Below are 16,066 nucleotides of genomic sequence, written 5' to 3'. Positions count from 1 at the left end.
TATTTTTTAGTAGAGACAGGGTTTCACCATATTGGCCAGGCTGGTCTTGAACTCCTGATCTCAAATGATCCACCCGCCTCGGCCTCCCAAAGTGCTGGAATTACAGGCATGAGCCACCGTGCCTGGGCCCAGGCCTCACATTTTTATCTTTTATAGTCACCCAAGATAAGAAATATGGTATAGGAAACTGGGTCCAGCCTCCAGGGAGGGAGGAACTGGCAAAAGCTGGGCGGCATGTCTGAGGCCCCTCTACCAGACCAGGTTTAGGGGAAATGGCCAATAGGGAAACCAGGGTAGGAGCTTAGTCACACTGTCCTGGCAGTACTATGGGGGTTAAATGTCAATGCGATAGTTTGGTGGGTATCCAAGCCTCTCTCCTGATTTTCTATATTCCAAACTTACAGCATTAGTGAATCATTCATTCAGTACATATGTATCAAGCATCTACTGCATGCCAAGCACTGCGAATATTATTGTGAACAAAACAGCCAGGCAGGGCCACTGGGTCACACAACCCTGGGGAATTCCTTCACACTGTAGTCTACACAGTGGCTTTATACAGCAGCTTTATACAGCAGCTTTGCAAACAACATCTCACCCTCACACAGCTTATCTGCTAGTGGTGGGAGAGAGACTTTAACAAATAGACAAATAGTAATCACAGATTGTAAAAGAATGGTCAGGTAAGGCCTCTCTGAATAAGCAACTTGACTGGGCCCCAAAGAATGAGAAGGAACCAAATGTGCAGAGAGCTGAGGGCAGAGCACACCAGGGAGAGAGGAAACAGCAAGTGCAAAGGTCTAGAGGCAGGAGAGAGCTTGTCCTGTGAGAGGAATGGCAGAAGCCAGTGTGGCCAGAGCATAGTGAGAAAGGAGGTGAGTAATGTGTAGTATGAGGCATTTTTGGGGCCTTGTAAGAAATTTGGATTTTGCTTCATGAGCGATGAGAAGTCCCTGAAGGGTTTTAACTGAAGGAGTGATGTGGTTGTATCAACACCTGTGTGCTGAGTAGGGGAGGGGCCAGCAAGCTGTAGCTGTCATCCAGGTGAGGGAGAAGGCGGCACAGGCTGAGCTGGAGTCAGAAGGGAGGAATGGGGTGAGAATGGCAGGCCCTCTTGATGCATGAAATTCCTCACCCTCTGGTTTGGAATGTGGCTTCTAAATATTGCTAGACTTCATCAGGATTGACATTTTGTTCTTAGAAGATTGGCCTGACAGGCCCCAGGATGATCCGGAAGAAGAGAGATCCAGATGACAGGTATAGAGTGATCCAGTATGAGTGGCCAAGCCTCGAATTACAGTGACCACAGGCAAAAAGGAGCAGGGAGTGAATCAGAGAGCTATTTTATTTCTTTTTGGTTGTAGGGGAAGAAGGAGAAGGATAAAGGGGGAATTTAAACTTTCAGTTCTGAAAAAAAGCTGCAGTGCCTGTGGGAATGGGAGTAATGGTCCAGGTCAGGTAAGAAGATGGAACTCTGGGGACAAGACAGAGAGAGGAGAGCAGAGGGCTGCAGAGTTGGAGGCCATGGGTGGGGGATGGAGAAGAAACTGAAAAGGTGACTGAAAGGAAGTAGTCTGTGAAGGGGAAGAACAGCATGTCCAGCAGCAGTGAAGCCCAGGATGGCACCAGAGGGCCAAGAGGTGGGACAGATCCATTGGATCTTAGAAGCATAAGAGGCCTCTCTCGGGCCACCAACCAGTGAGATATCTTTCCTCGGACATCTGTCAGATGACATCATCACAGTCAGTTTTTGCTTTGATTATTGCATCATAGAGAGTTTTTGACAAATTGAGTTCTGCATTAATTTTATCTTTGTAGTCTAGTGTAAGATTCATTGTGTATTTTGCATTTTAAAATCATTTCTTCTCTATCAGGGATCAGTATAAGAAATGGCATACTCTCGAATCCAGGCAAGGAATTTATTCCACCTAATCCATGGTCTAGTTCTGGCTTGTCTGGAAAATCTTCAGGGACAATGTCAGTAATCAGCAAAGTAAATTCAGGTGAGTAATGATCATTAACCCCTAAATGGCAAAAAGCAAATTCCCTGGATGCAGGAAGGTGGGCACAAGGAGTCATGGGACGGGCTTTGGAAGCACAGGGGCCTTTGTCGTCTGAAAGCTCAGGCCTCTTTTCCAGCCCTATCCTCCTCTCTTTCTCGGCAGCAGTCCCTTGGGACTCAGCCAGCTCCCATGGGAGTCTGCCTTCCAGGGTAGCTGGGGAGTAGAGCATAGTCATCCCTGGTTCAAGGGAAAAACAAAAATACCTTTACAGACTCTTACTAGGCCTGATGGCTAAAGCCCTGGCTGCAGCAGGCACCCTCCTCCTGAGGTGGAAGTCACCCTTGGCTGTGTCTGCCTTGTTCCAGCCTGTCCCCTCCTTCTGATGACCCAGCTGCAGGCCCAGAGTATCAAGATCCCTTCTAGTTGGAAGGTGGACAGTTTGGAAGACCCTCCCCACTTTTTTTGTTAAATGGATGAATGAATTTACTGAGTCCCAAGGCTGACAAACCCTGTTCACAGTAGAGACGTTTCCTGCGTCATTTTTCCCTGATGCAGGCAGCCCCTGCCATGTGCTGCTTCCCCTCTGCACTGCCAAGTGCACTGCTTCATCCATTAGGTGTTTGTTTAATTTAAGGAAAACAAAAAAGAAAGAGATAATATAGCAACACCTGTGTAGCCATCACCCAGCTTAAGAAGTCAAACTTTGGCCAGGTGTGGTGGTTCATGCCTGTAATCCCAGCACTTTGGGAGGCTGAGGCTGAGGCAGGTGAATCACTTGAGGTCAGGAGTTTGAGACCAGCCTGGCCAACATGGTAAAACCCTGTCTCTACCTAAAATATAAAAATTAGCCAGGCATGGTGGCAGCAGGCTTGTAATCCCAGCTACTCAGGAGGCTGAGGCAGGATATCACTTGAACCTGGGAGGCGGAGGTTGCAGTGAGCCAAGATTGCGCCACTGCACTCCAACCTGGGTGATAGAGTGAGATTCTGTCTCAAAAAAAAAAAAAAGTTGAACTTGGCAAATACACATAAAGCCCAGTGTCTGTGCCTTTCCCGCCTCCCTGCTTCCCCTTACCTCCCCCCATGCCAGCCTGATCGAGTGTTTATTTAGGTTTGTATAAACTTCATAGTGTGGTTTTGCAGGTTTTAAAATTTATGTGAAGATAATCTTGGATCACTGCTTCATGCATTTTAATAAATATATGTGTAGCAATTATAGAGATATATATCATATTATATATTATATAACATATACAATATATATCTATACAACACCATAACTTATTATTTATATGGACCATAATTTATGTATGCCTTCTCTTCTTGATAAATACATAAGTTGATTGCAATTTTTGCTATTAGAAAGAGTGCTGAGATGATTATTGTACCCCTATTGTTATGCACATGTGTGAGGATTCCTCTGGGTACGAGAACTAGGAGTCAGCATTTTATTTTATTTTATTTTATTTTATTTATTTTTATTTATTTATTTATTTTAAGACGAAGTCTTGCTCTGTTGCCCAGGCTGGAGTGCAGTGGCATGATCTCGGCTCACTGCAACCTCTGCCTCCCTGGTTCAAGCAATTCGCCTGCCTCAGCCTCCCAAGTAGCTAGGATTACAGGCATGTGCCACCACACCCAGCTAATTTTTTTGTTGTTGTTGTATTTTTAGTAGAAACAGGGTTTCACCATGTTGGCCAGGCTGGTCTCGAACTCCTGACCTCAGGTGATCCACCCGCCTGGGTCTCCCATTGTGCTGGGATTACAAGTGTGAGCCACCATGCCCAGCCAGAGTCAACATTTTAGGTTAAAGGGTGTGCTCATCTTCAACTTCACAGATATTGCCAAACTACTTGCTCTCCAGCGGGATATGGGAGTTGCTCTGCATCCTTGATGCCACTTGGTACTGTCAAGACTAAAATTTGTGCTAATCTGATGAGTGAGAAATGGTATCCTATTGTGGTTTAAACTTGCATGTCCTATTTACTAATGAGGTTCATCATCTTTTCTTGTGTTTATTGACTATAAGTTTTTTCTCTTTTGTGACTTAGCTGTTCAAATTCTCTTCCCATTTTTCTTCATGTTTCTTCATTCACCAAAGTGCAAAATACACCCCAGCTGACCAACGCAACTCCTCACGCAGGCATTCTAGACTGTGTTTCCACTCTGCCTTAAACAATTGCTGAAAAGGCTCTGTGTTGTGAAAACAGAGCAACTCTACTACTTACTGACTTTTCTTAATGGTTAGAATTTCCATTTCTATAACGGGCAATAGTAACAGTCTTCATTATTCCATGTGTACCTTTAAGCCTAAATAATAAGAATTATATTCATTCACCCATCCAAAATTAATTGATTACCTGCTATATGCAAGGCATTCTGTTATCCTCCCCAGAATACCAAGACGAGTAGCATACAGTCCCTGCCCTTAAAGCACTCCCAAGTGGAAATGACATAAAAAGTTAAGGTATTTCACATTTTAAAAAATGGTTAATTTTTCTGATGTGGATAAGAATATTTAGTGTGTAATTACTTGTCACAGCTAAATAATTTAATATAACCTGTGTGTTGATCAATAAGAAAATGGTTAAATGGATTATGGTTTAGCCATACTCTAGAATTTATATGTACTCACATGGAAGGATAACTATTCTATATTATGGAGTGAAAAAAGCAAATTTTAGAACAGTCTAAATCTACTTTTACAAAAGAAAATAAAGAACAAATGTCACATTTCCCTTTTTTAAAAAAATTTCACAACCAACCCACCCTCTATTTGGTTGCCCCTCACAGGAGCAGCACTGTCTTTTTTTTTTTTTTTTTTTTTTTTTTTGAGACGGAGTCTCGCTCTGTCGCCCAGGCTGGAGTGCAGTGGCGCGATCTCGGCTCACTGCAAGCTCCGCCTCCCGGGTTCACGCCATTCTCCTGCCTCAGCCTCCCGAGTAGCTGGGACTACAGGCGCCCGCTACCACGCCCGGCTAATTTTTTGTATTTTTAGTAGAGACGGGGTTTCACCGTGTTAGCCAGGATGGTCTCGATCTCCTGACCTCGTGATCTGCCCGCCTCGGCCTCCCAAAGTGGCAGCACTGTCTTTGGCCCCCGCGGTCTTTCTGACAGGGTAGTATGGTGGGATGCTTGGCTCTGAACTCATTTTTATCATGATTTGCTCTTTTCCCTAAAAGTAAAAACTTAGTTTGTTATTGCTCTGCAGTGCTGTCATTTAACCTTGTTGGTGTCCTGGGTACATGTCTTTGTAGTAATGAGCTTTTTGCTTTTGCAAATCAGTTGGTTCCAGCTCTACAAGTTCTAGTGGACTGACTGGAAACTATGTCCCTTCCTTTCTGAAAAAAGAAATCGGTTCTGCTATGCAGAGGGTACACCTAGCACCTATTCCAGACCCTTCCCCTGGTGAGTTGTATTTTAAATTATTCATGAATTTACTCAACAAATGGTTACTCAACAACTGCTTTGTGCCAGGCTTGTTTTAGGCCTGGGATCCACCAATAAATGAAACTTGCACTCTACAGACAATAAGTAAGCTAAATAAGTGCTATATAACATATAGTAAGTCAGATGCTTACTGACTTAGTGCTAAGGAGAAAAATACAGCAGACAGGAGGTAGGGATTGTGGGGGTTGGAGTGTGGGGTACAGGTTACAATTTTAGATAGAGTAGCTAAAGAAGAGCTCACTGCAAAGGAGTTGTTGAGTAGAGACCTGGAGGAGGTGATTGAGCAAGCATACAGTATGAGTGAGGCTTTTCCAGACAGGAGATTGTTCTGTGCTTGAGCTTTCAGGCAGAACTGGCCCGGCAAATTCAAGGAGCAGCAAGGAGGCCAGAGTGTGGGAGTGACAGGAGTGAGAGGGGGAGTAGCAAGATGAGGTCAGGGGTGATACGATGCCTGTAAGCACATTGTCATGGATTCTGAGTGACGTGGAGTCCCTGGAGGGCTTTGAGTCCATAAGTGAGGTGATCTGACAGCCATCTCCACAGGCTCCCTCAAGCTGCTGTTGTCATGAGACTGAAGTAGGGGCAAGGTAGGAAGCAGGGAATCCAATTAGGAGGATGTTGAAATTATCCAGGTAAGAAATGATGCTAGCTTGGGCCAGCGTGGTAGTAGTTCAGTTGGTAAAAAGTTGCCAGGTTCTGTAAATATTTGGAAGGTAGAACTAATAGGATATCCTGACAAATTATATGTGGGATATGAAAAAAAGAGGGGTCAAGAATGATGCCATTATTTTTGGCCTGACAACTTTAAAACGATGTCTTTAACTGCAGTAGAGAAGACTATAAGTAGGAGACAAGATGCTCCTCTTGAACTCCTTATTTTCTCATGTTTTTGTCACCAAAATGCATTTATTTGTACTTTGCTTACATTGGCCCCATATCAGTCATGCCGGCCTTTTTCTTTCATTGCAGGTTATTCCTCCCTGAAGGCCATGAGACCTCATCCTGGGCGACCATTCTTCCACACCCAGCCTAGAAGCACTCCTGGGTTGATACCACGGCCTCCAGCCGCCCAGCCAGTGCATGGCCGGACAGACTGGGCTTCCAAGTACGCATCTCGGCGATGACTGTCTGCCTTGGTGATGAATCTCTTCCTAGGGAGAAGCAGGATACTTTCCCTCAGCTGACTGGTGTTCTACCTGCAAGATGTGCAGAGGGCATAAAAGCAAATCAACACTTTATAGTTATTCTTCTGAACTAAGACATGTCAATATTCTTTTTTAAAGTTTTTTTTTTAAATATTGATTTGAATGCAGTAGGCTTTTTTGTATAAAATTATTTTATTCTAAAACTGGGTCCCATTATTTTCTTAAACAACAGCATTTTGTATATATGGATTATGTTTTAGCATTTTATACAGTCAACTTTGTAATGAACTTTTTAAAAATTAATTGATTTTCCTTTGGGGTTCCAGATAATATTTTCTACAGATTTTGAAAAATGTAATAATATTAATGCAGTATTGCAACAGGGGTGCAATTTAAGGCTATGTGATAGAGGGTTATTTACTCAGTGTGTGCAGATATTTATGAAGTGGTGAAATTTCAAGTGTGGCTCACTAGGTACTTCAGGCCTTCTTGGACTGTTGTTAGAAAAGTGATCCTCTGCTTTTCTTAATAGGTCATTGGTTTGATTTTTGGATACCACTCTGCTGTTCTAAAAGGACTATTATATAATTCACTTTGTTTTACTTTTGTTCCCCAGATGAAAGAACTCTAAGTAAATACATTTTTAAAAATTTTTCTGACACCCTTTAATGTGGTTGCAGATCTCAGATGAAACCAAGCTTAATTATACTATGCCATTATATTCTAATTTATTCCATTTTTGAAATCAAGTTGTATGTGTACCAATAAAAGAGATTTCTGCTTCAAAAGGCTCTCAACATGAAGGTTAACACAGTCAATCAAACTTGCATTCCTGCCAAGATGCATGGCCAAAAAACTAAGTATCAAAGCAGCAGAAGGTTTTTGATTATAGTAACTGAGATGGAATTTTGTGCCTAGCTCAGTTCTCCAGATCTGGCTAGGAGCAGTCAATGACTAATGTTCTGTCCTAGCCAAATTCTCAGGACAATTTGGGGAGCAGAAAGAGTTATGGCAGAGGTTCCACTCATCTACAAAGTCACAGTCACATGCCACATTTGATCTCCTAACCCTGGTGTAGTTTCTTTCAAGAGTGAGAACTTTATTTGTTGGGCAGAGGCTGTTCCATTGAGAGGAATGTTTACAGCAGTTTCAAAAATGACAAAGTCAGTTTGGAGACAGAAAAAGACAAAAGGTCCAGTCTCATCCATCTCTATATGGTACATTTGCCTCAGTTATGGTTGCCTTAAAGGCAAGAGGGAAGGTCACCATCAGTGAACGCAATGCAATCTCAACAGTGTATTGATTCATATTCTCCTAGGGCTCAAACTACTCTCTATTGGTTCCAGGATAATGACAAATTGAACCATATGTAAGTAATCTTTTATTTTTTATTTTTTTTTGAGACAGAGTCTCACTCTGTCACCCAGGCTGGAGTGCAGTGGCGCGATCTTGGCTCTCTGCAACCTCTGCCTCCCAGGTTCAAGCCTCCTGAGTAACTGGGACTACAGGCGCCCGCCACCACGCCCAGCTAATTTTTGTATTGTTATTAGAGACGGGGTTTCACCGTGTTAGCCAGGACGGCCTCGATCTCCTGACCTTGTGATCCACCCTCCTCCACCTCCCAAAGTACTGGGATTACAGGCATGAGCCACCGCACCCAGCCAAGTGATCATTTTTATAGGTTAAAATGATAGGTGAAATGAATATAGACACTTTCATATGGTTCAACCTAATGACTTGGTAAATTATTGCCTTGGTGTATTAATAATATGTTGCATTCTGAACAAATTACCATGGCTTCCAAAGGGCCCTAACCTAAAATCGGAGAGTAATTTATGCTTTGGAGAATCTGACTCAAATATATACTTGACCAAGCACCATGATCCCTAGGGGCATGAGAAAAGCACATAATGGATGTGGATGTGATAGGTGGTCTTTTCCTGTTAACAAGCTGGCAGCAAAGCTTCAGAAAATATATATGCAAGCACAACTTGAAGCTGAATTCATTTCTGTATTATATTCTCAACTCGTTATCTAAAGCATCAGAACATGTGTTTTCAGAGATGAGTCCTTTACTATAAGGTTAATATTTATTTTCATTTTCTGTATTATATATGAAAAGTAAATTAATGTGAAACCTGGCCCAGCTTGCTGGAAAGCAGGTTTTAAATTGTAAATATTCCTTAGAGGAGCAAATGGATTGTTTAATACCATAGTCTCAGTAATCTAGCTTATATAAGGTCATTACATTTTTTAACTGAAAAACCTAGTTACCTGATTATTGCACATTATAAAATTGTTTTTCTAATACTTTATAGGGCCCAACTTCAGAAAATACTTCGCTTTTTTCTTTTTATGCTTTCGTTTGTTTACCAGCAAGCAACTTCCCTGGGGAAGCCAAACACATATTCATAAAAAAAATCAAGTAGCTGATGTGCAGTTGAGAAAACTAAAGGACTGAAAAAACAAATTTTAACTAGCAAATGCTGTGAATTACTCTTCCTCCCCTTCTCTGAAATGGGTAAAGGACAAATTGTGTAAAAAAACCTATGCACTATAGAAGGGAATAGTAACCATTTCTTTTGTCTCTCTGTTTCTGTTCTGACTGAGAACCTGCAGCCATTTCTTGTTACATGAAAACAAAATGCTACTTGTTACCTCTATTTTTTGTTACTATAGAATTATGAAATGTAATGTAAGACACCAACAGAAATGATATACCTGTAACTGTACCTATCAGGACTATACCTCATTTACAGTCAGAAAGCTTACTGGGATGTCAGGAAATGATACAGGGTTGGTTCTCATTTCGTGCCGAAATGAGACAGAAATTCAGTGACGAAGGTGCGTTGTAGGGGTATCTGCATTTGCATAAAAACTACTCTTGACATGATTGTTCATTTTACAAAAAAATTCCATTAATTACCAAGCCCTCACCCAGCTCATGTGTGATAGGATTTATGTAGGAAGAAACTTGATTTTCAAATAATTTTTTAAATGTATCTCTTGCCTAAAGGACTATATACATCTAATAAAGTAACACTATGTCATCTTCTGGAGTTATCAAAAATTGTATACAATCAAGACAACACAAAATAAGAATTATTTTATTTTTGAGTGCAAATACAGGTACTGTTGGAGTTGATGGGCACCATGCTTTCTCATGAAGTAGCATTTCCCTACCATCAAGCCATTGTTTTGTGCCATTCAGGAGAGGAAAAAAAGGAATTTATGCTGTACATTTCAGTTCAGTGTATGACCAAAAGCAATATGTTTATAAGAAGATGTTTGACATACTAATTATTTTATATCATTTAAACCATACTGTAGCAACATAATATATGGAGCTAATTTTTAGAATTATTTTTACGATTTCCAACCAAATGTACTGTACTGTTATATAATTTATTGTGAGGACCTTCTCATGGAAGCCATTAGGAAAACAAACTAGAGGTAAATATCACATTAATCTGCATTATCAGTTTCTCATAGACACTGTGCTAATGTGAATTTTAAATGACCTGCATCAAGTCTTCTGATCTCAGATAACTCAGTACAGATAGCAATTAGTCAGCTGATTTGATTACAATGGAGTAACCGACAATATATTTATTTATAAAGCACATATTCATAATAACGAGAATTCAGAAAACCACTTAAGCAAGACCCTTCTGAAATAAAAAATGTTGCTTTTTAAATAGTTTGTCCTAAGGTGTTTAAACATGTCAACCTTATGTAAGGAAAAATTTCCTGGTCCAAATAAAGTTGAAGTTTAAGAAAAATTGATTTGAGTGTTCTGTTTTTGTTTTCATGTTCTTCCATTAGTATTTTCTAATTTTTGTCCTTTGTTCATTTGGAACTTCGATGTTTTCTAACTTCTCCTGAATGCTTAGTATCTGTCGTGCTACTGCTATGAAATTAGATGCATGCACTTAGAGCAGCAGAATGAAGAGTTATCCTGCAATGTGGAGGTTTTTTTAAAGTTCAGCTTTTAGAAAGTTAGGCGTCTGGGAGTGGTGGCTCATACCTGTAATCCCAGCACTTTGGGAGGTGGAGGCGTGAGGATCCCTGGAACCTAGGAGTTTGAGACCAGCCTGGGCAACATGGCAAGACCTGTCTCTACCAAAATTACAAAATTTAGCCAGATGTGGTGGTGTGCACCTGTGGTCCCAGTTACTTGGGGGGCTGAGGCAGGGGAATCACTTGAGCCCAGGAGACAGAGGTTATAGTGAGCCCAGATCACCCCCCTCCACCCCAGCCTGGGCAACAGAGTGAGGCCCTGTCTCAAAAAAAAAAAAAAAAAAAGCAAAAGCAGGTGGAAACAGTTTCTTGTTCCTGATTTCATCATTTTAACCTGCCTTGTATGTCTTTTAGCTTTTCACAGCACATTCTCATATACAATATAAACCTTCAAAAGAAGTTCATAACTTCATGAACTACATAAAGAATGTCACAGGAAATTCATTTTCTAAACATTCTTTGACTCCTTGACAGGATTTTCTAGGAACATGATCTACCAATCAAACTTGCATTGGTGAATCCCTAAGTGTGCCTCTTGCCATCAGAACAGTGACTTTACTGTGTAGTCATGGGCATTTGTCTTTTTGGCATCACGTTGGGCCCATGTTGCCCCTTCGGAAACCCTGAAGAAGCCATTTCAAGCTCTCAACCATCTTTCCTGATAAGAAAACCCACTTGTTAGAATAGGGTCTTACACCAATCGCTTATAGCTAAGGCTGAATTTAAGTCAAATGTTTCCCTCTTCTGGGAGTATACAAAGCTCTTAAACTGAGATTTGAAGCTCTTGACTTTTGTGCAAGCAATTTTACCTACTACTGAGCAGATGAGTGAAGGGTTGAGGCTAAGAAGACTTCTCAGGGCCTCTGAAAATGTATCAGGTAGGTAGGTGGGTAGGTAGGTAGGTAGAATAGATAGATAAAATGAGTAAGACTGTCTCAGGATGAGGGCAACTCTAAGGGTCTTCAAGAACAAGTAGGTTGATGATGTCAGGGGCTTCAAAGGAATAAAATGCCTTTGGGGTACCTGTCATAGAGTGCCAGAACTATTATAACAGGATTTTTCATTTCTCCCCAAGCCTGTGTAATAGCACTTATGCTGCTACCTTAGTTACACTTTCAGGTGAACAAGGCTGAGTGTTACCCGAAAAAGGTGTCTTGATCCAGATCCTAAAAGAGGGTTCTTGGATCTCGCACAGGAAGGAATGTAAGGCGAGTCACACAGTGCCATGAGAAGTAACAGTTTATTGAAAGCTACTCAGTTACAGAGTAGAGCATTCTCAGAAAGCAAGAGGAGGAATGCCTCTTTGTTTTTATTCGATAGGGGTCTTATCTATGTAAAAGGTAAGCTAAGCAATGTCTACGTGCGAGTGGGCTAACAGAATGAAAAAAATTAGTACTTTGTTAATTTAAAGAAAGGTATCCTTGGCATTTTCATGCGTAAGTACGTGAAAGCATGACTATAATTACCTTAAATGTGTTTAGCATTATGCAATATTGGAACATCTGGACATTCTACTGTCATAGGAATTTGTCCTTCCAGGTATTATTAAGCTATTTCCTCAGCTGTAGACATCTTAAGATGGAGCTGATTTTTTTGTTTTTTAATCTACTTTAAGTTCCAGAATACAAGCTCACAACGTGTAGTTTGTTACATAAGTGTGCCATGGCGGTTTGCTGCACCTATTAACCCATCATCTAGGTTTTAAGCCCGGTATGTATTAGATATTTGTCCTAATGCTCCCCCTCCCCTCACCCCCCCACCCCCTGACTGGCCCTGGTGTGTGTTGTTCCCCTCCCTGTGTCTATGTGTTCTCATTGTAAAATGGAGTTGATTTTAAAATGCTGTCACCCTGGCTCTCCTACACTCCTGTTTCCCTAACTCTAGGATGATGTTGCCTCTATTTTATAAGATTGGACATCTGAAACTGCCATTTTTGAAGGTTAAAAACAGTAAGATATTAGCAATTTGGTATAATTCAACCAGTTGGAACTAAGCAAATGGAGACAAGTGCTTGGCTTAAATGTCTAATAAAAGCAATCACAAAAGCCAGGTGCAGAGGTACATGCCTGTAATCACAGCACTTTAAGAGGCAGAGGTGGGAGGATCACTTGAGCCTAGGAGTTTGAGACCAGCCTGGGCAGCATGGTTAGACCCCTTCTCTACAAAAACTCAAAATTAGCCAGTGTAGTGTCATGCGCCTGTAGTCTCAGCTACTCAGGAGGCTGAGGTGGGAGGATCACTTGAGCCTTGAAGCTGTAGTCAGCCCTGATCGCACCATTGCATTCCAGCCTGGGCAAGACAGAGCAAGACCCTGTCTCCAAAAGACAAACAACAACAACAACAACACACAATCACAAAAGACTATAAAAACCACAACCTTCCACAATGGCCATTGCAGTCTTACACAAAAAAATACTGGTATTATTGCCCTTGTTATTCATCTTTGCAACAAAGGATACTTATTTTAAAACAATTATGCCATCGTCATTTTTGTCCTTTAAAAATCTTTGTTTTATTTTACCTCCCTGAATACACACGTAATTTACTATGGCATGCATATTCCTATTGCAAAATTCAATTTCCAAATAAATATTTTTAAAGAGCCTCTTTCTGTTTGTTATTTAGGTTAACATAAAAAATCTAGAGATGATTTAAAGTAAACCAAAGGATGTGTGTTAAGTTACATGCAAATACTACACCGTTTTATATAAGGGACTGGAGCATGGTCTGATTTTGGTAGCTGAGGGGGTTCTGAAACCAATCCCCCACAGATACTGAGGGATGACTGTACTTTAAAATATCATGTTGTACACAGTAAAAATATACAATTTTATTTGTCAATTAAAAAATAAGCTCCTTGAGGGCAAGAACTGGATTTTATAATTTATTTTTTATGTCTCAGTAAATCCAGTAGACCTCAGCACAGATGTTCAATAAAGCTTCCTTAATTATAAACTAAAAGCAAGAAAAAAAGAATGACCACTTTCAGCAAGGCTGGAAAATATGGCTTCCTACTCCTGTTAAACTGAGTAATTGCTGTTAAATCAGAACTGGAAATATGATTGGATATACACTGTTAAGTCTTTTTTGAAAACGACTTTTCTGACTTTTGGGGTGCCCAGTGGTCCTTGACTTACCTCTCTTCTTACCCTGCATACCTTCTCTGGATGAGCTCATTCTTTTGCCACCAATTCAACCGATTTCAGTTCTCTCTACTGAGTCCTCACTGGGTTGGTTTTTGTCTTTTTGTTTTTTTTTTTTTTTATAGGGAGTCTTACTTTCTCGCCCAGCTTGTACTGCAGGGGCGTGATCACGGCTCACTGCAACCTCCGCCTTCCAGGTTCAAGCGATTCTCCCGCCTCAGCCTCCTGAATAGCTGGGACTACAGGAACAGGCCACCACGCCCGGCTAATTTTGTATTTTTAGTAAAAACAGGGTTTCACCATGTTGGCCACGCTGGTCTTGAACTCCTGACCTCAGGTGATCCGCCCGCCTCAGCCTCTCAAAGTGCTGGGATTACAGGCGTGAGCCACTGCGCCCAGCCCTCAATGGCTTTTTCAACTGTCTAGTGGGCATTTCCAGCTGGATGGTTCATAGCAACAAAAGACAAGTCAACCCATTTTCCCCAAACTTTGTCTTCCTTCTCCGCTCTTTATGGAACTAGAAACCAAAGCATTGCTCATTCATTCATTCAACAAGTGTTCTCTGAATACCTACTCTATACTAACCAGGATGTACAAAAGGAAAACCAAAAGCGCAAAAATCCTCGATCTCGTGGAATTTACATTCTAGGAATCTACAGACAAATAAATAAAAAATGTCCTGTTAGATGACAATACATGTTATTAAAAAAAAGACAAGAAGTGTGTGTGTGTGCGTGTGTGTGTGTGTGTGTGTGTGTGTGTGTGTGTGTGTGTTGGACAGGGCATCATTCTAGACTTTTCTTCCTCCTCCCTTCCCTTTGATCTGATTAGTAAATGCTTTACCACCTACCTCCTTAGTATTTCACCTTTTCTTACTCATATTCTTCAAACTCATGGTGCTACTTTAATTTACACAGACACAAGAGGTTTCTTTCTCTACCCCTACTACCCCAATTCATTCGCCTCACTTTGGCCAGAGAAACCTACTGAAAATAAAATCTGATCGTGTTAGCTGCTGCAATTGTTCAGCACCCAGGCTTGTCAAGCAAGGTACTCTCGAGCGCCCCCGTGGGTGAAGAAAATAACAACATCTATAGCCTGAGAAATAGCAGAAGCTGCCTCTAAAAACAAAATTTATTTTCGAAGGCATATATTTCAAACTTTGAAATCTATGTGAATTTTGCAATTGTTCCATAATATAGCCCTGATAGTTTTAATATATTTTTAATGTTTTAACTAACTTGCCAGCCAAATTATTCTTTTAGCACCACCCCCAACTCCAAAGACCCCCTTCCAAACAGGTGCTGACTTGAGACCGTGACTATAGAGCACTTGTCTCTAAAATGTACAAAATGAAGAGAAATCTCAAGATGTCCCACTGAGATGAAGAAAGAAAGAAGAAAATATGTATGTATGTATACATGTATATACATGTATACACAAAATTAGAAAAGTTAGGGTCTACTGTATAAATTAAATAAGGGTTGACAGTGCTTTTGATTTTAATCTGTATGTGGTACTTTGCCTACTTAACACCCTTATGTGGATTTCCTGACGGACTTGACATTCCTGTCAGGAAAGCATTGCGTACTTGCTGATTAAAAAGCATCTAAGGGCCGGGAGCGGTGGCTCACGCCTGCAATCCCAGCACGAGGCAGGAGGATCACCTGACGTCAGGAGTTCAAGACCACCCTGGTCAACATGGCGATACCCCGTCTTTACTAAAAATAGAAAAATTAGCCGGGCATGGTGGCGCGCGCCTGTAATCCCAGCTACTCGGGAGGCTGAGTCAGGAGAATCGCTTGAACCCGGGAGGTGGAGGTTACAGTGAGCCGAGATCCGTCTCAAAAATAAAAAATAAATAAATAATGAAAAAAATTAAAAATTTAAAAATTAAAAAAACATTAAAAAAAGCATCTAACTTAGATGGATAATGGGTCAAAAGAAAGGCAAACTGCCACATGCAGCGCCTCATTTGGATGTGTCTGGAGTCTTGGAAGCTTGACTACCCTACGTTCTCCTACAAATGGACCTTGAGAGCTTGTTTGGAGGTTCTAGCAGGGGAGCGCAGCTACTCGTATACCCTTGACCGAAGACCGGTCCTCCTCTATCGGGGATGGTCGTCCTCTTCGACCGAGCGCGCAGCTTCGGGAGGGACGCACATGGAGCGGTGAGGGAGGAAGGGGACACCCGCCTAGCCAGCCAGATCAGCCGAATCAACCCTGGCGATCAATGGGGTGACAGATGTCGCAGCCAGATCGCCCTCACATCCGAGGTACTCAGGCGGCGCACAAGCTATATAAACC

General features: G+C 41.4%; 1 protein-coding gene across 2 annotated transcripts in view; it reads left to right on the top strand.

Moving 5' to 3' along the window:
- CILK1 (ciliogenesis associated kinase 1) overlaps positions 1–10,379 on the top strand; it is a 40,244-nt gene extending 29,865 nt beyond the window's left edge. For both annotated transcript variants that reach the window (XM_518544.9, XM_063813126.1), the window contains 3 exons: positions 1,875–2,003; positions 5,288–5,410; positions 6,422–10,379. In XM_518544.9, coding sequence (XP_518544.6) covers positions 1,875–2,003; positions 5,288–5,410; positions 6,422–6,576 — 407 coding nt within the window. In that variant the 3' untranslated portion in view covers positions 6,577–10,379. The remainder of the gene's footprint in view (positions 1–1,874; positions 2,004–5,287; positions 5,411–6,421) is intronic.
- The last annotated feature ends 5,687 nt before the right edge of the window (positions 10,380–16,066 follow it).

This window comes from Pan troglodytes, chromosome 5 (genome assembly GCF_028858775.2).
Source record: "Pan troglodytes isolate AG18354 chromosome 5, NHGRI_mPanTro3-v2.0_pri, whole genome shotgun sequence".
Lineage (NCBI taxonomy): Eukaryota > Metazoa > Chordata > Mammalia > Primates > Hominidae > Pan > Pan troglodytes.
This window is presented reverse-complemented; position numbering and strand designations above follow the sequence as displayed.